At 37.6% G+C, this 26,095-nt stretch overlaps 1 protein-coding gene across 1 annotated transcript in view; it reads right to left on the minus strand.

Moving 5' to 3' along the window:
- Positions 1 to 4,174: 4,174 nt before the first annotated feature.
- The window catches only part of CPLANE1 (ciliogenesis and planar polarity effector complex subunit 1), a 66,578-nt gene continuing 44,657 nt past the window's right edge, over positions 4,175 to 26,095 (minus strand). The window contains exons 36-54 of the mRNA XM_076361818.1: positions 25,878 to 26,044; positions 24,445 to 24,568; positions 23,400 to 23,454; positions 22,174 to 22,278; positions 21,592 to 21,690; positions 20,373 to 20,485; positions 19,913 to 20,111; positions 19,397 to 19,641; positions 17,606 to 17,711; positions 15,793 to 15,960; positions 14,325 to 14,355; positions 12,768 to 12,899; positions 10,768 to 10,933; positions 8,986 to 9,047; positions 8,387 to 8,551; positions 7,121 to 7,233; positions 6,671 to 6,754; positions 5,110 to 5,279; positions 4,175 to 4,694 (exon numbers count right to left, since the gene is read on the minus strand). Of these exons, the coding sequence (XP_076217933.1) occupies positions 4,554 to 4,694; positions 5,110 to 5,279; positions 6,671 to 6,754; positions 7,121 to 7,233; positions 8,387 to 8,551; positions 8,986 to 9,047; positions 10,768 to 10,933; positions 12,768 to 12,899; positions 14,325 to 14,355; positions 15,793 to 15,960; positions 17,606 to 17,711; positions 19,397 to 19,641; positions 19,913 to 20,111; positions 20,373 to 20,485; positions 21,592 to 21,690; positions 22,174 to 22,278; positions 23,400 to 23,454; positions 24,445 to 24,568; positions 25,878 to 26,044 (2,445 nt within the window). The 3' untranslated portion in view covers positions 4,175 to 4,553. The remainder of the gene's footprint in view (positions 4,695 to 5,109; positions 5,280 to 6,670; positions 6,755 to 7,120; positions 7,234 to 8,386; positions 8,552 to 8,985; positions 9,048 to 10,767; positions 10,934 to 12,767; positions 12,900 to 14,324; positions 14,356 to 15,792; positions 15,961 to 17,605; positions 17,712 to 19,396; positions 19,642 to 19,912; positions 20,112 to 20,372; positions 20,486 to 21,591; positions 21,691 to 22,173; positions 22,279 to 23,399; positions 23,455 to 24,444; positions 24,569 to 25,877; positions 26,045 to 26,095) is intronic.

A 26,095-nucleotide genomic window follows, 5' to 3' on the forward strand; every position in this document is an offset into this window, starting at 1 on the left:
TGACTACCTACAGATGTCGTCTATCTGGAATTCTGCAAGGCCTTTGACATGGTCCCCCACCACATCCTTCTCTCTAAACTGGAGAGGTATGGATTTGATGGGTGGACTGTCCACTGGATGAGGAATTGGTTAGATGGTCACATCCAGAGGGTAGTGGTCAACGGCTCAATGTTCAGATGGAGGTTGGTGACAAGCGGCGTCCCGCAGGGGTCTGTATTGGTACCGGTACTGTTTAATATCTTCATCAATGACATAGACAGTGGGATCAAGGGCACCCTCAGCAAGTTTGCAGATGACACCAAGCTGAGTGGTGCTGTCGACATGCCAGAGGGACGGGATGCCATCCAGAGGGACCTGGACAAGCTGGAGAAGTGGGCCCATGTGAACCTCATGAGGTCCAACAAGGCCAAGTGCAAGGTCCTGCACCTGGGTCGGGGCAACCCCTGGTATGAATACAGGCTGGGGGATGAAGGGATTGAGAGCAGCCCTGCCGAGAAGGACTTGGGGGTACTGGTGGATGAAAAGCTGGACATGAGCCAGCAATGTGCGCTCGCAGCCCAGAAGGCCAATCGCGTCCTGGGCTGCGTCCAAAGAAGCGTGGCCAGCAGGTCGAGGGAGGGGATTCTGCCCCTCTGCTCTGCTCTGGTGAGACCCCACCTGGAGTACTGCGTCCAGCTGTGGAGTTCTCAGCATAAGAAAGACACGGACCTGTTGGACCAGGTCCAGAGGAGGGCCACGAAAATGATCAGGGGGATGGAACACCTCTCCTGTGAGAGGTGTTGGGTGTCTCTCCCAACTGAGAGTTGGGGTTGTTCAGCCTGGAGAAGAGAAGGCTTTGGGGAGACCTTCTTGCAGCCTTTCAGTAGTTAAAGGGGACTTGTAAGAAAGACCAGGACAGACTTTTTAGCAGGGCCTGTTGCGACAGGACAAGGGGGAATGGCTTTAAACTAAAGGGGGGTAGATTTAGACTAGACATAAGGAAGAAATTTTTTACGCTGAGGGTGGTGAAGCACTGTCACAGGTTGCCCAGAGAGGTGGTGGATGCCCGGTCCCTGGAAACATTCCAGGTCAGGACTGTCGTGGTTTAATCTCAGTCAGCAATTAAGCACCACGCAGCCGCTCGCTCACTCCCCCCCACCCGGTGGGATGGGGGAGAGAATTGGAAGAGCACAAGTTAGAAAGACTCGTGGGTTGAGATAAAAACAGTTTAATAATTGAAATAAAATGATAATAATAATAATAATAATGATACACAAAGCAAGTGATGCACAGTACAATTGCTCACCACCCGCCGACCGATGCCCAGCCAGTCCCCGAGCAGTGGCCCCCCCCCCAGCTTTCCCCAGTTGATGTACTGCGCATGACGTCACATGGTATGGAATGTCCCTTTGGCCAGTTTGGCTGTGCCCCCTCCCAGCTTCTTGTGCACCTTCAGCCTTCTCAGTCAGTAGAGCATGGGAAGCTGAAAAGTCCTTGGCTAGTGTAAGCATTACCTAGCAACAACTAAAACACCGGTGTGTTATCAACTTTGTTCTCATCCTAAATCCAAAACACTGTACCAGCTACTAGAAAAGAAATTAACTCTATCCCTGCCGAAACCAGGACAAGGTTGGACGGGGCTCTGAGCAACCTGATCTAGTTGAAAATGTCCCTGGTCATTGCAGGGGGGTTGGACTAGATGACCTTCAGAGGTCCCTTCCAACCCAAACTATTCTATGATTCTATTCTATGACCTAAAGAGGCAAGAGGCTATGACCAAAAAAAAAGGGATGGCAAATACAAGGCAGACTTCAAAACAAAATTAGCAGAGAGGTGGTGAGCTGGATAAAGAAGGAAAATGGTATTTACCAACTTCCTCCTCTTCCAAAGTTTCAGCTTCTATAGTTTTGTTTTTGTGGAGAGTCAAGCCTTCAAATTTTAACACGAGCATTAACTTCTATTTCAACTCTGCAAGAGAGACTTTGATCCTGATAAGTTAATATAATAATAAGGCAACTAAATTGTAAAGCAGGTGGGATTTGTAAATACATATACAGTTGCATTTTGACTATAAATCCTTACTGGGACTTTAGAGAAAAAACATATTTTAAAATTTTTTTCTAAAAGGCTGCAATGATTTTAGGAGTTAAATTAACGGGTTTTGACTTGTTTGATCCTCGTAGCTTCTATGACAGCAGACACCTCCTGGAGGTATTTCTTAATGTGTATTTCAAAATTTCATTTAGAGATTGGCAGAGCTAAAAGGACTACCTGCTTCTCTCAGAAAAAGACATACTGAAAAGTTTCACCTCTGGCCCTAAAAAGGAAAGCATCATGAAAGAAGAGAAAGTGCAAAAAACCCCTCGAGTCAGTGGAAGCAGCAGGGTTAAGAGCGAGCCCTCGATGACCCTGTTCCTATGCATCGGAGTGTTTTTTCATCCTGCTGTGACTCTGCAGGTGTGCAGCTCTGCCCAGGCGCCCGCTTCCCTCGCATCTTCGGCACCGCCTAAGTTTAGCATTGACCTCGTGGCTGGGAGGTCTTTGAACTGCCTCTCTGCCCTTGTCTTAGTGATTTGTGATGCTACGGATCAGCAGGCAGATAAAGAAAAGATGTCCTTCACCACTGTTAAAATTAAATGAACTGCTCATTTGCATTTTTTCTTCCTTTAGCACCAGGAGATACATTGCTTGAAGAAACGGATGGATGAGCCACCTTACTCCTGCAACCCCTCAGTAAGGAATGATCCTTACTTTTGTTTATATCCGACTGCTGCACCACCCCAAACAGTATTAAGGAGTAAGATACGTGATGAAAGCGTGTAAAGGTCCTTCAAACACCCTTTTTATAAACAGCATTCTTACACCTTGTTTCTGCAATTCCCCCCCCCCCCCAGCAGCTTACCTGAACATTTTCATCCTCAGCCATCTACTGTCAAGGTCTGGATGCTTTACAAACACGTTTCATTTACAAACAAGTAAAGCCCCTTCAGGGGAGCAGGTACGCTGTCGTGGTAACCTGTGTAACTCAACTGCTAGCAAACCACCACGTTTGTTATCTCCAAGCCTGTCTGGAGAGTGGTTTTTAAATTATTATTTTTAGTATGTTTGTGCATCGTAGCACATCCATTAACATTTAATGACTGTGATGCTGTAACTACCATCCCAAACAAAGGCCGAGTATGATACAGTTTTCACAAGCCTTTTAGGACAAGGTTTATGAGTCACTGCCTTGTCCCTGACTGCTTTCTCTTCCTTCTCACAGCTGGCTGTGATCATAAGGAGACTTTCATACTTGGTTAAAACAGGATTTTTCAGGGTTTTTTTCCACCAGGAACAGAAGGTACTTACTGATGATTTCTTTGCTGCCCCCTTGGAGAAAGACAGCTTGAGCCTTTGAGTGAAGTCACAGTTTCATGCTTTGGACTGGCTCTTTGAAGGTACTTGCCCTTTTCATTTGGAGATGATCACTCCCAGTACCATGTTTTGCACTCTGGCCACTCCTGTGGGACAAGCTGTGCCGATTCTGAGGACTGCTAAGAACACATAGCCAGTTTTGACCTCTGAGCCTACAGAAACTGTCAATTCTATCCTGATACACGTGTAATCCTGTAGCAGGCTTTCTTTGAACCGTATTTCTTTATTTTTGCCAAGATGCAGCTTCACTCAGAAACATGTAAATTTTTTTTTCTTTAAACTATTACAGTATTGGGTGACAGTAATTAACCACTGGAACTTAACACACTTTTGACTTCCATGAAAAATGCAAATTTCTTCACTACAAAAATAAAAAAATACTGCTGTTGGGAAAGAGTCACCACAGCTGCATTTGTTCAGGCTACTACAACTAGTTGACAGCCACTGACCATATGGGAGTTCTTTCTACAAACATCTGGGGGCTGCTAGAAGAGCTCTAACACAACACCATTATGTAGATGGATGAACAGCGATATTTTTCTTTACCTTGGTAAGTACTTGTCCTTAGTGTCTTATACTGGTGTCTGATTTTTCTAACAAAAGTCTGTATATCATTTATTGCTGCCTGACTACTTGTACCTCTTTTTATCAGTCATTCAAACTCTAAGATTTCTCTAAACTACTGTACAAGTAAGCTGGGTTTAAAATACAAGGGTGGTGCACGTGCACATGTACAGTCACAGTGGTACACAGCAATAACGGTGCTCTGCGTGTAAATCACTTTACAGCAGAAACTAATAAACTCACGTTTATTAAATCAGTTTATCACAGTTGTAAGTTACAAAAATAACTTCATCCATAATGATGTTAAATATTAAATACAAAGGTAAAACAGTTGTGCAGCGCTCTTAAAATAGGATAAAACTTTTTAGGTATTTGAGAGGGGCAAAGTAGCCCCTTCTTGTTTAAGACTGTTGGTCTGCATTTACCAACTCTATTTAGTTCTTGTTGACTTGAAGACATATGAAAAGCAAACTACACGTTACAGAATTGAATTTCATCTAGGTAAGACTGAAAGCAGTGAGAGTTTCTGTGCTGTTGAAGAAGAAAACTAATGCAAGCCTCAATCCATTCACTGCCCAGCAGCTGAGAAATTTTGTTCACTCGTCTTCCACATCTGCTACCATAGCCTCAATTGCATTCCAGTCCAGTTTGCTGAGGATACTTCCTGTGCTTTCAGAAACACCATCAGTGTCAATAATGCCGGGAGGAGAGAAACTCACAGGCTGCAGTGCAGAGGCCTATTGGAGGAAAAGAAGATGAGCTGAATCATTGCGTATCATTCATGGACAAGACCTCTATGCAGCCAGTAGAAATGATCCCACTCTTTTCAAACATGTCCTAATCAAGTTATGTATCTGATTATTCTGCAGCAAATGCAATTTATTTTCCTGTTTATGCACTCCACTAGTGTCTGTTGCCTGGACAGACAACATGCCTCTACAGTTACAAAGAACATTCATTTTCAAGGCTCACAAGAATGACCTTGCTTGTAAACACAAAATGTCGTTCTGTTGACTCACCATCATTTATGTCCCTCTGCATCTATCCCACCCACACGTTTTGAATAGAGAACCAGGTTTTAAATAAAGCAGAAGTAAACAAAGTGTTAAATGGCAGGTATCAAATAATTCCTAGAATAAGCAGACATCCTACCTGAAACAAGGAGTCATGAGTATCCTGAAGTATTCTTTGGATATCATCAGGCACAGTCCAAGGACTTACTATGTCTCGATCAGTCTCTTGATCAACACCTTCTGTCTGAACTGCAGCGGCAACATGTGGAGGCTTTTGTTTTGATGTTCTGCTGACTCTGTACTCAGCAGCTGAGGAGAAAACAAGCCAACCATAGCACTGTAACATTTCTTGCTGTTTTCTTCTGAATGTCTTGAAACTTCTCCAAGAACAGAAGCTCCAAGTTCTAAGAATTGAAGTTGTATGTAAACACAGCATGCCCTGTTACCTTGAACTGATGTGGGGTTACAGCGAGAAAATGCTGCTGGTCCCTTCCAGCCTCATGCTCTGAACTGTCTTCCCAGCTCAGAACACGAAGTGGAACAGGACTATGCACGGTGCCTACAGCATCCAGGTCCTGTAGTGCAGTCCCCAGAAAGGGACGTTGCTACATTATTTGATAGAGGAATAAAACTATATAAATCCTGGATTTGTGCCTCTTAAAAGACACGGAACTTTAGTGAAACCCTTAGCAGTGATGGGACATACTGGAGAAACAGATACAAGAAGGTGATGTGAAATCAGAGAAAGATCAACCTGTATTTAGAGTTTAGAAAGAGAATGTATGGAAAGGAGGTGGAGAATGACTTTTCACACATGTAGAGGTGAGTGAGTGATTCAGGAAAAATGCCTATCTGCTTACTATTGCTTCTCTCCCTTTCCTGCATTGCCAACTCAAATTGACATTTGGCTAGACAAATAGGATCTCTGTTATGCCACTAGTATAATTCTGGTGTAAGGGAGAATGGAATCAACCCACAGTATTTCCTAAGTTTCAGACTGATTCCCTCCTCAATCTTTTTCTGTCTGATCAGAAATTCTGCTCTTGGAATCAAGTCCTGCATCTGTTAAAGAATTTGATTAGGAGAAAACATTTACGTGAGGAAACTTTTGTGGATCCAGACCTACACAGATAGGCAGAGGGGAAAAAAGATCACTAAAATAATTAAAAAAAAAGTTCAGTCATAAATTTTTACACTCTAACATTATGACAAAATAGTATCTTAAATAGTGTACAGAGGGATAACAAAGACAATTCCTGCTTTAAAGAGCTCAGAAAGTCAGCAGCATAGAAAGTAAAGAAGAGGCACAATACTTGTGTACTGTACCGCTAACTAACTCTCTGTGGGTTTCAGCTGAAAGACAGACTCAAGTCCTCTATCCCTCATGACTTCATAATGCCTGTCTCAGGAAATCACTGAAATCTAGCACATTTGCTTCAGTAATCTTGGAACTGCCGTCTGGCTAAAACCATTCAGGAGGTAAACAGAGGTGATTGATTAAAATATTTCACAAGTTTCTAATGAAAAGGATTTTTATGTGGGGGAAAAATGATTTCTATTCTTCTAAACTAATGCTGTATCTGAGGCCTGTGTTGCACAAATTCTACCCAGGATGTAGTCTGAAATGTGTTCTGTGTGTCTTATTCTTCCCCTGTATTATGTAGGTGAACAACACTATGTCATCGCTCTTTGTAACTTACAGTGTCTAGAATTAACAGGACAGCTTGCAGCATTTCTCATTCTTCCTCTGGAAGTACTTTTCTGTAGGAGCATACAGGCATTTCCTGGAAAGACAATAATAAGATAATAATACCAATTCCCTGGTATTTCCTCTGTTAAGCGCAGTAGACCAAAACTACTCAAAAGATGCTTCAAAATTTTCATCTGCGAGCTTGCTTCCTGGATTACACAGTACTCTTGCTATGGCAAATTAAGCTACTTTGGGTTTAGAAACAGATTATAAGGAAAGGTAACTCTCATCATTTAACGGGCCAGTGACAGCACAGTTGCAAAAGCCTCAGGATAGGAAACCTCCAGGATTGTGAGTCTGGCTTTCTACATAGGTATTAAAGCTCCTCCCTCCCAAAATCCAGTTGTAACTTGAAGATTATCTTCAGTATGTGCCTTCATTAAGAAAGTTCTGTTCTTACCCCTGGACTGTGTTAAACCAAGAGTTGGGGTGAAACGGTGTACTTTTTGACCAAAGCTGGGTTTGGCAGCAATTCTGCTCCTTTCTGACAGAATAGGACTGTTCGGATGCCCTCTATAACAAGAAAAAAACAAAACAACAAGAAAGCCCAAATACTTACCACTGTCTACCATATACCATTCCTCCACACAACTTAGACCTAACATGGCTTATTCAGATGAGGCAAAAAGGCCACAGAAATCCCCTGCAGCCCACTTAGCTGACGATCAGCATCACACGCTGCTTGTGGGGCCAACAAGCCTCACCAGAACTGCTGGCAATCACAGTGAAGACATATCACATTTGCTTTACAAAGAGACAGTTTAGGTCCAACAAAATTTATTAGTTAGAAGTTACTGCCACTCCTAAGGTGGCTTCCTGCATGACATTCCTTAGTGCTTCTGATTCTGGTAGGGCTGACGTACTTAAACTGCCCTTGGATACCACCAGCAGGCTCGGTACAGCACTGACTACATTCAGTTTAATGCTCTATCCTGGAACTTTATCTATTAAAAAGAGATGCAGAAATATTTAAGTCTGGAAGTTACAGGATTATCTGATGTACACAGTCACTCCTATTATTCTGGAAAACATAAAGTTGTATGTAGAAGAAGAAAAAGTATACTGCAATATACACCTGGATTACATAGACACGCATGTGACATTAAGGCCATCAAGTAGAATAAATTCACCAATTTATAATACTCAAATATCATCATCTCCTCAAAAAGCAATAAGCACTGAAGTGCAAAAGAAAGAACAAGTAAAATCCTAGGTAATGAAAAAAATTAGAAAGGGAGAGAGTAAATCTAGTTTGCTAAACTCTAATTTAAGTAGTCTATATGCATGCACAATAGTATTTTTATTTGCTTCTTGATCATTACTAGATGCTCTTCAGATCATTAACTATGCTGCTGGCTATAGTCCGGTGGAATTGCTGTTGAGTGGAATGGGATAGGACATTGACTACACCTCTGACTCTAGAGTTGGCTTGTTCTGTGCTCTGAAAGGCATTTTAAGGCTCCCTCCAAGATTTGCACTAATGGTTCTAAGACGACTGCTACAGGAGCTGAAGATCTGATCCAGACAAAGTGTATCTTTGATTCTGCCAGAATATAAAGCTTCTCTCAAGCTAATCCTATACCAACTAGCTACAAATTGCAGACAAATTTCAAGTGTGGTAAAGACACCAATAAATCAGATCAGGGTTAATGCTTAAAGTTGTTACCCTTTAGTAGATGCCATACGCCTTTTTCTGTACTCTTGATGTGATCTTGTCCTGGACAATGCTCTATGTTCATCTGCAGGTAACAGCACTGTTTCAGATAACATTTCATTCATCAGAGAAAGTGCTTGTGATATTCTCATACTGTGATGTTCAGATAACAGGGCTCTATGGAGAAATAATATTACATATTAACTCATGCTATCACTCATTTAATTGCAGCTGGCTTGTGAGTCTTGTAAGGCTACATGGTAACCAGGATAGAAGAACATATTTTTGCAATTTCAGAGAAGATATACTAACCCTTTTAAGATCATTAGCAAAAAGCTAAAACATTTACTAACGATAGGTTTGACAGAATGAATGAGTCAATGTCGGGAATGAAAAAATGATATTTAAAATGTGAAAAATACAGTCAAAGGATGAAACATGTTCAGAGTTGTCCTAAATGGTAAAGCAAACATGAATTATTTAAGCTTTTGGTTGAAATGCCATTCATATCTGAAGTTTCATAGACAAGGTAGTTAAAACTACCTCTTCCTTAAGACTGGAAGATTAATATATAAATAAGAATACCACGAGTTACATTTATAGCAACTTACTTGTCTTTTTCTTCTTTCTTCTTCTGGAATAATTTAATATCCTTTGAAGTAAGACTACAATGCTGTGCAAGAAAATATAATAACCATTAACTTATTCTGTATTGTGGTCTCATTCCAATCTCTCACTCTCAAAACATGTACCTATTTGACTTGAAAGTTACTGTTTAAGACACTCTCCAGAATGATAAACAATATGAAAGCATATGGCCCTACCAGGAAATTCAGATAAGATTGTCTCTATAAACTTCCAGTCTCTAAAAATATACTGAAAGCTTGCAGTCACACCTTCCATAGCTCCTATGCTTAAAACACCAACATTCCTAAGGAGATGTCTTCACTGTCAAGCTCAATGTTTCAGATGGCCTCACCTTCAGTTTCCTAAAAATCAGTGACATTCCTAACAATAACTAATCTAAAAAACAGGGCAAGGTTGCACTTTGGCCTGTGTTTGCTAAAGTACAATTTGAATTTTTTAATGCTTTCTTCTAAAAAAAAAAAAAAACAAACCAAAAAACCAAAACCAAAAGCTGAGAATCCCTCCATCTAATGATTTCAGGATAAAAGCCTATAACAAAAGCATCAAGTATGTATTTATGGGTTGGTAATACAGGAAAGAGAAAGAGGAGCAGGACCCATTTTTTCTGAATCACTTCTCTCTACACACGTGCAAAAGAGCAGCCGGGTTCAACTCTGACAGACTGTTTAAAACCAGGAGAAATACTGTATTTCATAGATGAGAGCTGTTACTCTTTCTAAAAGTGAATACAAGTGAATTATTTAGTAACAGGAAACTTTTGTGTGTTACATGTTTGTTGCTTGGGAGTTAGAACCAGTAGAGCTTCAGCATGAAAGAACTTACACCACACCCTGCATTCAACTGATGAGTAAAAAGTATAGGGATACATTTGCTGTTGCTACGTCTCATCTCCTGTAACACTGGAGCTTCCCCTGAGCCAGCAGTGTCTTTTCAGGTCCTGAAGGTATCCAGGTGACAAATGCATATTTTAAGACTTAACACGGATTACTCCTGAACTACTTTTGTACCTTTTTTTTTTCCCTTCAGTTATTTCCAGCACAGTGCAGATCAGAAGAGATTTATCAGGCCATAAACGTGCTTTTACTAATTAAACTTAAAATTAAAAAAATTCTGGGAGGCAAGGGGTTGTTTGCTGAGCCTGTATTGAAACCAGCTTTCAACAAAAAAATGCATCAGATACTCGAGATATATGCCATATTCTAACATCTCTGCTGACCCTCTGTAATTGCATACACTTCTGTGTGTGTGAATGAGAAGGATGGCTGCCCTCAGTATCCCATCGCGTTTGTAAAAGATGTTGGCATCTGAACTCTGCTTTTTAAATTCACTGGGTGTCCTTGGGAGGTGCGGGGGAAGATGTAAAGATGTGTTTACATCTTGTTTCAACTTCTGTAGTTATCACTCCCTAACAAAATACAGCTTTTACCAGTGAATGTTACAGCTATATCCATTACAGTAAGGGGACTATAATTCCTGAATCTAGAGCTGGGGGAACGGTCGTAATTGCCACCTGCAGCCAATTGTCATTACTGCAGCCTGTGAAGAACACTGGTATATTTGCTTACTGATCACTTCTGACACAACTATGGCCAGTTCCAATTAAGTAAAATTATACATATAAAAAACCAACATTAAAATAGGAAAAAAAAAATCACCAACAGCCTTTATATTATCTAACCTGAACAATCAACAAAACAGCTGTACAATACGTAACAGTTACTCTTCAAGATACCCGTTATTCTTACCACATTCTTTCTTAGATTGAATGGATTATGCTCTTTCTGTCTTTGTTCATCCAGTTTCTTCACATATTCTCTCATTCTTTCCTTTTGCTTTCTTTTCATCCACGCTTGTATCTCCTTCTTCTCCTTTTCTGTTTTTTGAGAATGTCCAGCAGCAGAGTCATGAACCCTGAGAGCAGATGTAAATGGGAAATAATCTAGCACATCCTTTAAATTGCCAACAATGGCAGCTACACATGACATAATAAAAATACTGCAATCCCTTTAAAATTCTGACTCAGCTGAAAGCATAAGTAATGAACAACAGAGAAATTTTCTTCTGCAAAATTTTATTTCATAAAATCCTGGCACACATTTCCAAGACGTTTCCTAAAATTTTTCTTCTATTTGTCAAGTACATTCAGATAATAGGACCAACGCTTTAAATGTGGGCCATTTGTTATTGTCTTTATAGGATAACTGGCACAGAAAAAAGTGCAAATAATTTTGCTTTAATCTTCCATTTTTAAGTGTGTATCATATAAATATCTAAAAAGAAAAAAAGACCAGTGAGATTCTATCATACTTTTTGTTCCTCCTCCTCAACCTATGAGCTCCTTCACAAGTCTATCTGTACAAAGTAATTTTAAAAACACTAACTCAGAATACTAACAACAGAAAAATACAGCCAATAAGAAATGCTAACATAACTTCATCCTCAGAGTTCTTCAGAAATAGTTACTAATTCACCTTGCAGTAGTCTTTAAAGTAAGCAGCTGGGTAATAAATATTTTCTTCACTGTAAAACTAAAAGCACTGACCTAAAAATTAAATATGAGATTTTCCAAGAGAAGTGTTTCAATTTTAAATGCCTCATTTTTTGCAGCCCATTTTGAAACTCCCCTCATTTTCATGACTGGCAGGCACTAATAATTCCAGAATCAACAGAAGATGAGAGTGTAACAAAATAAGATATCTCTAGTAGCTGCAGTTCAACTGAAAGCTTATGGATTGAAGCATTAAAACCCTCAAGGGATTCAAGAACTTTGACATGTTTGAAAGTGATTTACTTTATGGCAAAGGGAAGTGTCACTATCAGAAGTATTCAGAGTCTTATGTGAAATTAAGTACATGAAACTGAGTTGTCTTTTGGTCTTTGGTCAGGTTTGCTTAAATACTACTTGAATACCTTTCTGAAGTTTTCAGTAATTTTGAGAATATTCACATAATTGCACAAAACAGTCCAGCTAGCAACGTTTATATGTTGATGTAGTCACTATTAATGTGTTTGGAATTCTCAAAGGATCGCAAGGATGTTATGATCTGTGCAGATTTAGATTTGAAGCTCTTGAGCTCCTTTTACAATTCAAATAAGCGTTAGAACAAGTAAACCTGAGCACTACACTAGAACATCCTGAAACAGGTATCTTAAACTGGTGTGAACTGTTGCACCAACGCAACAGATTGGCATCCTAAACAGCTGTATTTTTGCCTTGTAAGCAACTGATATCACAAACAAGAGTAGCAAACAGCTGTAATTTCAACCTATCTCAGGAAAGAACACAGCTGATTTTATAACTGACAGTTAGGAAGGTGTAGACATCTCCAGCAGGGAGGAAAGCATGACAAGCTGCAGTCTGGGGCTGGTAGCTTCCGAAGCTGCTTTGCCACTATCAGGAAATGTCTATTTTGTCTTTCAGTACTGCTTAAAAGGCTCCAGTTCCCTTGGCTGAATGGTATCTGCTGTATATATAGAGTTGTGCTCCAGCCTATACCTGGTAGAAGAATGAACAAGCAAGTAGGAAGAAAATAATTTTAAAAACAAAATAGTAAAAGCCAATTAGCACATTTGACAATAATGGCCAGTAAAATAGTGGCTGTTAAACAATTCTAATACTAGTCCCATCAACATCAACTCAAACCACATGCTTGCTTCCATTGTTTACACGGTGTGAGCTATAAGAAGAATAACCAGTGTCAAAATGATTTAACTAACACATAATAAAAAACAGCCATGGTATTACCTAGAGATTTTCTTAGCTTGTATTTTTGTAAAGCCCAGCTCCAATGGAGAGACATCACCTTCTACTACAAGGTCACGAACGATGTCAGTAACACCACTCAGACCAGTAATTTGCAGAGGATCTTCTAAAGAGCTTAAAGGTAGACAGGGGAAAAAAAATGTTACTAATTTGAAGTAGAACATGCCTGTAAGAACAACAAGCTAAAATCCTTCCTCTTACGCTTAAAACAAGAGTATTCAGGTTGTTTTACCAGAAGCCTTTGGACTGAATTTTCTTTCCCCTACATCTCACTGTGTTAGTGCACACAAGCAATACCTGGATAATGTGTGTAGATGCACCATCTTTAAAAAGTTACCAGCCATCACCTTAGCTTCACTGTCGTCATGTACACTTTAGCCAACTTTGTAGCTCCCCAGCGTCAATGGGACAGAATGAGTGAGACCTGACTAACATCAGGGGTATTGCAGCAAAGAGGTCTTTGAATAAACCATCCAGAAATATGGCCCCATCCAGAGCTGAACTGCCTGAGCTCCAATGGGGTGTGTGAGCATGGCTGACCCAGAAGAGGCTGAGCCTGGCAGCCTAGAAGGTCAGGAGTACCCACAGGGTTTGTACTGCTGCCCATGCTGAGACAAGGCTGTGGGATGCTAGCGGTTTCAGGAACCCCAACTCTCAATGACCTTCTGAGCAAGTATCAGTGTGAGAGAGGGAATAGTTTTACCTAAACTCTGCCCATTTCTTTCCTCTCTTTTAATCAGTTGCTCTCAATAAAAAACAAATCTCACACAGATTACAAGCTACAGTTGCTTCAAGTTACTCCTTTGGGTAAAAATCACCATTTGCTGAAGTTTATTGCCTCACACCCATCCTCAAGGTTATGTAGTCACTCCCTAATCTACTTCAGTCACAACAAGCAGTTTCACTTAAAATGCTTTAAAAATAAACTAAACCATTCAGTTTACTGCTATGCTTCAAGCAAAAGAATAAGGGTGGGTAACTGAGCAGAATGACCAGAAAGAAAGGGAAGGCAGCTACTGTTTTCAACTGCACAACTGGATCCAGAAGAGCAACAGCAGTTAACAGTAAAAACTATGTATGTCAGACCATTTTATTTAATGCATAAGATCATTCCAGTTTTGAAATCTTCAGTCTGTTGCTTTACGCTGTTCATATGGTAACACTTCAAAAACTTTCTGGTGATAGCTGGCCTCAGTAGATGGCTACCAGCAGCAGTTACCTGTACTTGTTCAAAAACAGTGTTTTGCAAATAGGAGAAATAACAAATGCACATAGACAATAGCAGCATCTACATTAACAGCTCTGTTACTTGTAACTAGAAAGCAACTTTGAATGCTTCTGCAGCTTTTGTATGAAGTAAATCTAACAGGCACTACCAAAGTCAGAATAAATGCCTGAAGTTAACTAATAAAAGGGCTTTCATTCAGTTTGAAAATGAATGCCTAGATTTTTATGTGATAGTTCCACCTTGACAATCCCCTTTTTGGTAGGAGTTTAAAGTAAATGAATTTTCAACAAAACCAACTTCAAAATACATACCTATCACATAGATCTCCGCATACATGAAAGCCTGAAACAGAAACAGTCTTTGTTAATAAAAGCCTTGCACTTGTACACAAACTAACACCACATACGTTAAACAGCCTATGGAATAAAATACAGAAATATATCAACCTGAATATGTTGACACTAAAAATAAATGAATATTCTACATAGCCTTAATGACCTGTGAGACAGCATGTCATCAACTGCCAAGTTAATACAAAGCCTTCAGAGAACATTAACTAACAGCTGCCTGACTGACATGGATAGTTTTGCTAGGAAGACGAGATCATTGTTGTCAGTTTTCTGCCATGATCAAACTAAGCTTATCAGTTCCAACTAACTGGAAATTATATACTCCAATTAACTATACAGTGTTTTATGGAAAATTAACATTTGAAGAAGCCAGGCTACGAACTCCTGGAATTCAGGAAATGCAGCTGAAGAGCAGTATGGATGTCTTGGAAGGAAAAGCACTGTTATCGTTCCTAAGCTAAACTGTACTTTCAAATAATTATAGTTCCAACTTAGTATCACTTATAGTTTTCTTAGCTTGCAAGTAACAAGTTTATACTTAAAGAGAAAACTGTAAGTATATTAATGTTTGTAAAATTCATCTGGATATGCATGCCATTTGAGATTCACTTCTGCTGTATGCAGATATAGGAACCATGTTTTAACACATTTTTAGCTAGATTGCTGCAAATGTAACTGTCAAATGCATGTTCACCTGTACAAAGTATACACCATTTTTAGAAGCTTGAATGCAAGCAATATGCAGACAAAATAAGACACTCTACATTTCTAAACACAGGCAATAGGTTGCTTGCATAGTGATTTTTCCTCCTCCTTTTAATGCTACTGCAGTCTTCATAATTGCAAAAATACTGTCAGTTTGCAAAATGAAATGAGACCTCATAAAATAATGTTTTAGGACACAGCCAGTAGTTACTGTATAGTGATATAAAACAATTTATATTGCTGATGTGGGCTGGATTTAATTGAAATCTCACCTCTCGAGAACACAGAAGGATGACAGAGATAATAAAGACAGCTTTGGGAGGAAGCCATGAGTGTTCTGTGGCACTGTGCCTATTTATAGTCACGTTCACTTAACTAAATAATTACAAATCACAGCACAGTGGTGGGTTTCAGAAATAGACCCAAAGATAGTAATTTTCCTTCAATAATGATGAATTTGACTGCAAGTATAATTCACTGCTGAACTGTTTTCAAAGCTTAGTGATACTGTTCCGTCATGTAACATATAAACTCATTACCAATGCACATCCATGAAGCCATTCTAAATAATGCAATCTAGAAAGACTGACAACTGACTTTTATGAGCTCATTGGCATTACGTAACCTTCTGTATAACAGCAATGAGAAAGTATTACACCAGGAAGAAAAGGTTTACTTATTTTTAAAAGGAGAAAAAGGGAAAAATAAACATTAAAGATTATACCAGAAGATGACTTTATGCCACTGGGAAAGTTAGAAGCAGAGGCTGCTGAGGCAGGAGAGTGTACTTCCAATGTAGTATAACTGGGTACAGGATATTCCAAGTTTAAGCCCTCCTTTTCATGATCTGTAACATCTTCAAAAATCATGCCCCTCAAATAATGTTCTGATTCTGTGAAAAAATAATAAATATAGTAATTAGTGTAGGCCAATGAAAAAAACCCCACAATGCAAAAACTATCACTCATATATATAGGTTTATCTGTCAAACCTAGAACAACCTGAACCTAGATCAGTTGTGCCTCCCTATGAAAGGGTACTACCAGAGCTGTGATGTATGTACCAGTCCTGTAATTGTTGCCATGGTTTAACCTCAGACTTAACCTGAGACTCAACCTCAGGTTGAGTAACCTCAGTTAACCTGAGACTTAACCTCAGGTTTAACCTGAGACTCTTCATCTGAGGGTCATGCGTTCAAGCCCCACGTTGGGTGCCAAAAAGGACTGTCGTGGTTTAACCTCAGTTGGCAACTGAGCACCACACAGCTGCTTGCTCACTCCCCCCCGCGGTGGGATGGGGGAGAGAACTGGAAGAGTAGAAGTGAGAAAAACTCATGGGTTGAGATAAAAACAGTTTAAGGATTGAAATAAAATAATAACAACAACAATAATAATAATATTGTAATAATAATACTATACAAAGCAAGTGATGTACAATGCAATTGCTCACCACCCGCCAACCGATGCCCAGCCAGTCCCCGAGCAGCGCCCCCCCCCAGCTTTCCCCCAGTTTATGTACTGAGCATGACATCACATGGTATGGAATGTCCCTTGGGCCAGTTTGGGTCAGCTGTCCTGGCTCTGCCCCCTCCCAGCTTCTTGTGCACCTCCAGCCTTCTCAGTCTGTAGAGCATGGGAAGCTGGAAAGTCCTTGAGTAGTGTAAGCACTACCTAGCAACAACTAAAACATGGGTGCGTTATCAACTTTGTTCTCATCCTAAATCCAAACCACAGCACTGTGCCAGCTACTAGGAAGGAAATTAACTCTATCCCTGCCGAAACTAGGACAACGTGAAAAAAAAGACTAAACCATGAGTTGCTCTGTGTGAGGCTAATGGACATCTTAAATATTGTCTTTTGTATAAATACAGATTATAGCCATGATTTGGTTCTACCACTTGGTTTTGTATTAACTTCATAAGTAGATTAGACTATGTTTTGGTATGAATGTAAAATGGATCTGAAGTATGTACCCCTAGCATGCTCCTTCTTGGCACAGTACAGTAGGTATAAGTAAATAGGTACTATATAGTCAATTGTTATATAAACAATAAATTATTCAATACATCAGCTCTAGCAAACAAACTGATGGAAGCTTTTACTAAAATCAGCAGATATTACAACTAAATAGCCACCAAAGATGCATGAAAAAAGTTTCTTTATATACATAGAGAAAACTGAGGACAAATTTCGTATCCTTTTATATCAGCAAGCAAAGCACTCATAAGCACCATGTTTTGATTTTACAATACAATAGAAATACATACTATCATCTTTAAAATCCTATACCCAAGTCCTACATTATGGTTTTGGAAAAGATCAAAGTATACAGATATTTTCAAATGCATTTTTGTTGAAGCAGAACCCATAATATTCAGATTTTCTACCTTTGATTTTATTTCTCTCTCTCCTATTTTTGATTTTTGGTGCATATTTCAATAACACCTTTTGGGATTGCATTAAACTTCAGTGGTAATTAAAAGTTAGTCAAGTTTAATATTCAATTGCAAGTTTACTATCCTTCTGTTGAATACATACCTGAATACATACCATCATCAATGATTCTAGCATCTTCAGAGAATGAAGGACGAGCACCAAGGTCTGAATTGGCAGCCATTTCAAAATCTTCTATTATTTTCACTAGCTATAAATGAAACCCAAAAAATAAGTAACAATACATTCTTCAAGGTATTTCTGAGAGTTATACCACAGATATTCATGCAAAGTTTGCTTTAAATATGTTTTTTTCCTCAGAATCTTACGAACATTTTAATGGAATATCCTGATTAAAAACAAAGAAAATAGTTCAGGAATCAAAGTAGCTCAAGTAGATTAATTTAATCTAAAGAGTTCAGCCTTCTGGACCCTTACTCTGAGAAAAATACATACGAACCGTATTATTCTTGTGAACAGTTTTACTCCTATTGATCACATTATTTTTATTTTTAAAATAGCTGAAGTTTTCCAAGGTATCTTATCTAAAAGCCATAGAAACAAAAATATTTCCATATTCTTCGTAAGTTAGCAGTTTCCTGAAGTTTAAAACTAGAAAGTGAAAACTAAAAACTGACTAACCTAGACTGAGACATTTTACCGAACATTATTCTTACAAAGAACAAGTCTCAAAACTGATTTCTAATACATATGAACGTATTATAAAGGAATGACACACTGGTGTGCGCTGAAATAAGGGCAAAAAAGAAAATGGGTTTATCTTCAGGATTTGGCTAGATATCCAGAAGAAATTTTAAAATGCAAATGCAGTGAAATGCTGAAACAAAGAAAGGATATATGAAGGATGTATTTTTTTTTAACTACAGGCTTTTAAAAATCTGGCTAGATATTCACCTTGATGAAGGATGTGATTAAATAATCCACCTTAGTGTAATAACTGTGTGTAGCTGACACAATGAGGTCCTTACATTTCTGTGAATATATGGAAGGACAGGCAATGGACACTATTAATTTGAATGATTATACAAAAAGTAGATGCTGTAGAATTACACAGTGCTACTGAACTCATTCTGTATTAAGCCATGTCTGCAGGAACTGGAAACTGACTTAGTTTTCTTGATGTGCAAAGAAAATGAAATTTTTTTTACCAGCTAGGTAAAATCAGAACCTACCGGCTCATTCTTAGATTAGTCACTCCCAGTTTGCTCTAAACTTAATAAAAAAGTTAAAGTAATGTGAAGAAATAATTGCCAGCATTCCCCATTTCACATACACCTAAAGCCTGCCACACCTGAAGTTTTAGGCAAATTAAACTAGATAGAGTATTAAAAGGTCAGTCTGTTGAAAATTTTTAACTTTTTATTATCTCTGTCATGACCTATAAAATAGTAATTCCTGAATTATATATAAGATCATCCAAATGTACTATGTCCAAAATGCATTTATTTTACTTCTATATTTAGATTTATAGAGACATTAAAAATGCAAATATTTTATGAATTAAATAGGAACAGGTTCCAGAAATAGTCACATAATATTCTGCAAAGGCACAACTGCAGAAATCTTTGCCAAAAAGGTCTCCTGCTCAGCCTGAACTTTTGTGCTATTCCATTTTCCCAGTTACAGAGAAATTAAATATATTCTGCCCATTCCCTAAGAACATCACCATTCTAGCCAGCATTTGGTCCATTGTAAGTAACCATGTCAGCCAATAAATGCAGCACTAAATGTGAAAGAACTGTATATTATTCTTGATCTCTCTCAACATATACTAAGCAGATTTGAAAATACATCATTCCAAAATGTAAATTTTGTCTTTAGCTGAAAGAAGTTAAAAAATAAACTGTTTCAGACACAACAGCAGTCAGAACTCACCAGTTTGGTATTTCTGAAATCCTCCTCCATGTTTTCTGTTATGTTCTGTAGTGTCTGTAATTGTATATCCATTTCCTGCTGCTTTGTGGAAAAGTATTCTTTGCCAATCACTTTGGATTGAAGCTCTGAAGAAGGAAAAGTTCTGTCTTCTTCATGTATTATGTTCCAAGTTACACTATCTCTAGCAGAATCTGACTTCTTATCTTCCTTTTGCACTTGGCTTGATGCATTTTGCAGATGATCATCTTGAAATAAAAAAGTTTATTCAACATCATTGAATAAACTGCAAACATTTAAGTACTGTAAGTAATGAGGCATAGCTGTGCTATTCCTAATAGTATGTTTTAGGAGGCAGGAATCGTCACAAAGGAAGTCAAATGTATAAAAGTTTTGATCTGTAAGACTAAAAAAGCAGGAGGTGAGTTGGGGAAAGGCTGCAGATTTTCTGTGGGAGGTAAGAGTATTACAACAAAAGTGTATAGCTTTTTTGTCTGATTTAAAAACAAAATGGTTTACCTTTCTTCTGAAGTGCCTCAGGTGGAATTGCATTAGTAACAGAAGCTGCCATGTGATGAAGTTTTGCAGTAGATGGAATTTCAAACTTCTCATTTTGCTGTGCAGTAGCTCTCTCTTCTGCAGACTCAGGTATCATGGGCAAATTGTTAAGGATGTCACTGTCTTCAATGTCAATCACACTGATATATTCATGTTCACTCTAAACAAGAACAAGATTACAAAGAATTATACAGTATGTGTTTTGCATACATTGTTTACAGTACATTGCTAATCATTTCGTGTGTTCACCTCTTACCACTTCGAGTTGAAAGGCTTGCTTGTTTTGGAGACAAAACAACTACAGTCTTCCCTATGGTATTATACAACCGACTCATCCAGATATAAAGAACCCAAATTCATGAGGTAAGACAAACAGTATACTTAAAATGTATTTTAACCCTATGTACATTGGACCACTAACCAAATCAGGTGCATCTGACAGAAAGGACAGTAAAGGTCTCTCATTCACTTCAGTGGGGAATCTCAGGTTTAAATACATATCTGGTGGTAGTACCTCAGGGGGACTAGATGATTCTAGGAGAAAAGAATAATGGTCAGTATTGTATTTACAGTAAAAGCCACAAAACTTCAGACAAACTATTTAGAAACAGGTCTGCGTTCTCTAAATGATAAGAAAAGCTTTGATTAGCATTTCTTTTAAAAAATAAAGATAAACATTGTAGCTTAATAGGTTTCTTTAATGTTTGCTTCTAACAATAAATTACTAAGTTATTTTTCATTTTGGTGATAAATTAGCAGAAAAGTACTCAAAGATTAAAATCAAAGCAACATGCTGCAGTCTAAATTGCTATTCATTTCCAATTCCTTCCTGAATAGGTTTAAAAAATAAAAATCTGCATCTTTACTTGATCCAAATAAATGATACTACTCAGCTAGAAAGACCTCTAATAAACTATCTGCAAAGAAGTCATGTGACGTAGTAAAATAATCTTCCAAATGGAACAGTGTTGAATTTTAAAAGAAAGGAAAAATTAATATGCTAATTGGTACCATAGGGAAAATACTTAAGTACTGAATTCTACGTAGTACAATTTATCAAGGATTTATAAAATGGGGGGAGAAAACCCAAACCAAAATAAATCTTCTTTAGCCCAAAATCAAAGTTACCTTCTATTTTTTGTTCTACAAACTGACCCAAAAGATGACTGACTGGGAATAAAGTTCCTACTTGAGACTGGAACATTGTTACTTGACATATAGCTACTACACAACTTAGCAGATGCATGGAATAACTGTATCATTACCTGAGCTACTACAGCTCGATTTCATGTGGAGCTGTGATCTGTCTTAGCATCCCACTGGTCAATCCACTTGCTCTACGTTAACACCAACCCCCCCAAGATTAAGCAGTACCAAAATCAAGCTAAAAGCCACAAATGTACCTCCTCACACAGGAATACAAAAGCATAGGTATGCTGCACCATGAAAAATTCTAGCCAAACTTTTCATAAACAGTATTATAATTATTTCACATTTGGTTTCACGAAGCCAGATAAATTAGCATCATCTTATCTATATCCTGCATTAAGCTACCTCATGTACAAAAAACATGTTAAAATTGTAATATTTTTATAGACTTCCCAAACAACAAATGAAGTAGAGAAAGACTGAAGCCACACCTGACACAGGAACAGAAACAGACATGACCGACTCATTTTTTTGAACTTCAGAAACCTCATTTCCAGCACTGATTCCAACATCCTGATATGATTTGAGCACTTGATAGGGAAAAAAAACAAAACCAAAATGCATGAATTCAAGGAAAGTAAAGACACTGATGGCATTATCTGAATGTACATTTCTGATTTCCCAGCTCACAATCAAAGAAAAGTTGTGGGGTAAGAGACAAGGAAACCATTTCAGTCACATTTAAAACATTATCTAAAATGTATTTAGAAAAAGTCAAGCTAATTAAAAGAAACTTTCAGAAAAAGTCACAGCAGAACTGACTTACAGAAAGCATATGGAGACTCTTACATAAGTGCATCAGTAATATTTTTATTTATAATTATTTTAACTAATACTTTGTAATTTATATTCCAATATCTTCTGGTTTAATACTTTTTGAAACAAAAAGTTACAGCACTAAAAACTGTTTTTTCCTTTAAAAACTTACTCCATTTTGGAAACTGACCAAATGTCGCAATTAACAAGAAGTAATACCAGAAATAGTAGCTGTAGGTCACACAGGTAGCACTTACCTGGGTCAGTATTTGTACTTGCATCTTGAGATTCCGCTGTTTTTTTTCCTGTAGAAGCCATGTAATGAAGATCTGCTGAAGTGGTAATTGCTTCCCCCATTGTGTCTAAAATGTGATAATACACAATAGGTGTCTACAAATAATGCAAAAATTAAAAATCTATGAAAGCAATAATATTGACTCAAAACTAAGGGCTCCAACAGATTTTTCTTTGCATTTCTGACAGATAATTTTAACCTTTCTCTAAGCATACTTCATGAATGATTTCAAGAAAAGCTTGTACTACCTGCCTTATGTGAATATGCAACTGTACTGAAACTTACAATGTTACATTGAATTAAAATCAAGGCTCAGTTTGGACATGTAGTTTTTAAATTAAATATTTTAGTATGCTGTACAATAACAATTATTTGTTTAATATTTTAAAAGGGGGAGAAATATTTATGACGTATACCTTTATTTCTTATTGATGTTTCTAGAGAGCTTTGCAAGCCAGTATTTCTCTAAGGACAAATTTCAGACAATAGATTGCATTTTGTCCTCTGATAGGACTAAATATTGTGCTGAATTAATGTACTAGAAAGAATCAGATCTTTCTATAGGCATGGTTTTCCTTTCACAAGCTAGAAATACTGTAAACAATCACTTTCTTTTAAAAGAGCCCTAAATTTTGTGTAATTAGAATATGCAGGCAAATAAAATTGGAATAATATCTTTTAAAAACAAATAAATTGATTTAGAATTGAAAGCATTGTTTACAGCATTCTTCTGATGAATCACATGAACAGAAATCACTGTGAACCATAGTTACTGAAATTCACTCAACATACTATTATTATTTCACGAAGTCCATTGTTTATAAACATAAATACAAGATTATAACTCATTTTTAAGAAAACTTATAATACTTCTATAATTTTCAGGAGAGTTATTCTGAGTTTACAGATAATTGACATGAGATCTCAAATTTGCCTGCATCTCTCCACACCAATCCCCTAAAAAATCCTCCCCAAAAAAGACTGAGTATCTGTTGTACATCCTGAAAGGTTTTCCTAATTTTCTGGGGAAAGATCCCATAAGCCATTATGCTGTATTGCCCACAGACTACACAATTTGAGTTTTTAACATCTTGATGACTACAGAGGTTTCTTTTGAAACCTAACAAACTTCTGTTCCTTGATTTATTTTATTTCAGCACTCAAAGCATTTAAAAGACGTGTACTTGCCCATTGAAATGAAAACATCATCTTGAAGGTAAGATGTAGATTTTGCTTGTTGATCCTAATATAAGGAGAAAAAGAATTATCTTAAAAAATAGTTCCAATGCCAATTAAAGGCTTTCTTGATGCTGTTAACTTTCCAATATACCTCCTTTGAGTAATGATTTGGGGGGGAAAAAAAAAAAAAAATCATTGTAACAGTTTTCTTACCCCCTTTTTTAATTCTTCTGATCCATTCCAACTTAGTGGAATTACTGACTATGTAACATTCTTTCCCATATGTACCTTGGGGTGATCTGCAGTAACACAAATTCCTTATTCTTCTTCCAGTATATGCTATATCTGCTGTACCATAATTAACATCTCCCAGGGCTGCTGAGGGTCTCCAGCTGCTTTGCTGGACAGGGAAGTCTCAAAGAAGATATAGTATGGACCAGTAACAGAGCCTGCTGCTCTGGGTAGTGATCTAGCTTTAAATCTCACAGTGTTCTAGCTTTAAATATAGTACTTGCAAGAATAACCCCCGAATATGTTAAAAGATACCAAAAAGGCCTAGGCAAACAAACAGCAGAAGTGCATAAATCAAAACCCAGCTTGACAAAGACTTTCTCTTCTCAGTTTCTTGGCTGAGACAAAACTGACACCTCGTGCTCTCCATCCTTACTCTTATATTGTCATCAAGTAGCCTCATGTGAAAAGAGTAATGCTTGGGTCATTTGTCCTAGCGTTACTGCTAGGCTAAACATAATTTATTTTTTTTAAGCAAGTAGCGTTTGTGTATATATTTACTTTAAATGTACATACAGACAAATATCCTATCAAAACAGACAAGTTCATGTCCCAGGAGAAACAAAAGCAACCTTGGAATACTTTATAAAAGTAAATCTCTTGTTTACAGGAAATGCAAGTATATGAATGAAAGATGTATACTGTTTCTAGGCTAGAGCCTAGAAGAGATTTCTATGATTTTTTTGGTTTACAGTTTCTTGCTTCTTTCTTTACTGTTAATACTTGAATGGAAAAAGGCAAAGAAGAAAACATTTTTCTATACCCCAGTCCCTGATTCAACAACCATCACTGTATCACTGATGATGGAGTCATCTGGGCAGAAGGACACACTTGGTTTCTTCTTTTCCTCCTTCTCTTTCATTTGTGTCTTATCACGCCTCTTTTGTCTGTCAATATATTAATTACAAATAAAAAATAAGAACTGCACTGAAATAATAAAAATACCTATCACTTTTTTCTAAGAAAAATCACTATTAAGAAATATACACTGAAATAAAGGTGGAAAAGACAAACACAACTGTTGCATGCAGATCAGCTCAAAGCACTACTTTTGCCTACCAGAAAACTACATAAAATTGTTGTAGGAACTCAAAAATACTGAACAATTGCACCAAAATTTGTTAATTATCTAATAAGCTATTTATATCAAATATTACAAACTACATAACATTCCACATCTATATTTTGTGTATAATAAAATAATCATTACTACACAAAATGCCTGTAAGGAATCTATAAGAAACACTTCAGCAAGAAACAAACCTCTTATCGTTGAAACTTTCTAATTAACTATTTTACTAAAAAAGTGGCAAATTTTCTTTTATGGTAGTAGATTGTAAGATGACAATTGTAGCTTCAAGCACTTCAGCTGAAAATATCAAAACAGCTAAACTCCAGCTGCAGTTACTTATATATCGTTTTTCACCTTAAGAGTGAAAAACTCCTCTTAGAGTCTGTGTTCCCAACTGCCAGAGTTAAAAGCATCATAATCAGAAGCAAGTGTTCTGTTCTAGATGCAATGATGCCGTTAACTCTTCCATGGAAAACACAGATCTGTGAAACGTCAGGAACCTATTGACATTACATAAGAACTGAACAAAGATATGCATGCCGCTTAAACAAACTGTTGTAACTGCTTGTGCAATCAATTAACACAGTATAAATCAAATTTCAAAAGTCATTAATAATATACCTAGCAAAACAAAATAAAACAGCCCTTCAGCACGAATTTTACTAATCACTGTCTAGATTCAGAAGCAGAGCCTATATCTTGAATTATACTGAAAGAGCGTAACCCTTTCCTTCTTGAAGATTACTACTAACAGTGACGATATGCAGCGCAGGCAGTAGCCTATTAAGATTCATTGTGTAAGCAGCAAAGCATTTCATAAACAGTATATAGCAAACAGCCAGTTGACAAGACTTTAAACCACAGATACCAGTATGAAAAACATTTCCCCTTGAATCTTCTTCCTATCAGCCTGCCAACAGCAACAACCCCTTTCATACCCTAATGCTATACTTCTCCTGCTGTGTCTTTACTAATATTTGCTATTTTATTCTTCTTCAATAGAATTATAACCAATCCCACTTCATTTGAAGCTGTTGTAAAAACTCCCATTGATTTCAAAGCTAGAAGTATAGTGTACCAGTAAGTCTTTCAAAATGAAGACCCACTTTAAAAGTTTGGCTTGCCTTTTTCTATTACTCTGCACATCTCTTAGTTCAAATGGTTCAACATCAGTTTTTAGTAACTGGATAGGTTCAGTTTGGTCTTGTCCAAAGGAAGTACTGGGCACTGTATGATGCTGGTGGCGTTGCTCAAATGCAATGAGATCCTGAAGTGGAATGAGTTTTGGTGCCTGAAAGTGTTCAGAGAGAGAAAGAAGCAAAAATGAAACAATGATAAAGGA

The sequence above is a fragment of the Aptenodytes patagonicus genome, chromosome Z (genome assembly GCF_965638725.1).
Source record: "Aptenodytes patagonicus chromosome Z, bAptPat1.pri.cur, whole genome shotgun sequence".
Taxonomy (NCBI): domain Eukaryota; kingdom Metazoa; phylum Chordata; class Aves; order Sphenisciformes; family Spheniscidae; genus Aptenodytes; species Aptenodytes patagonicus.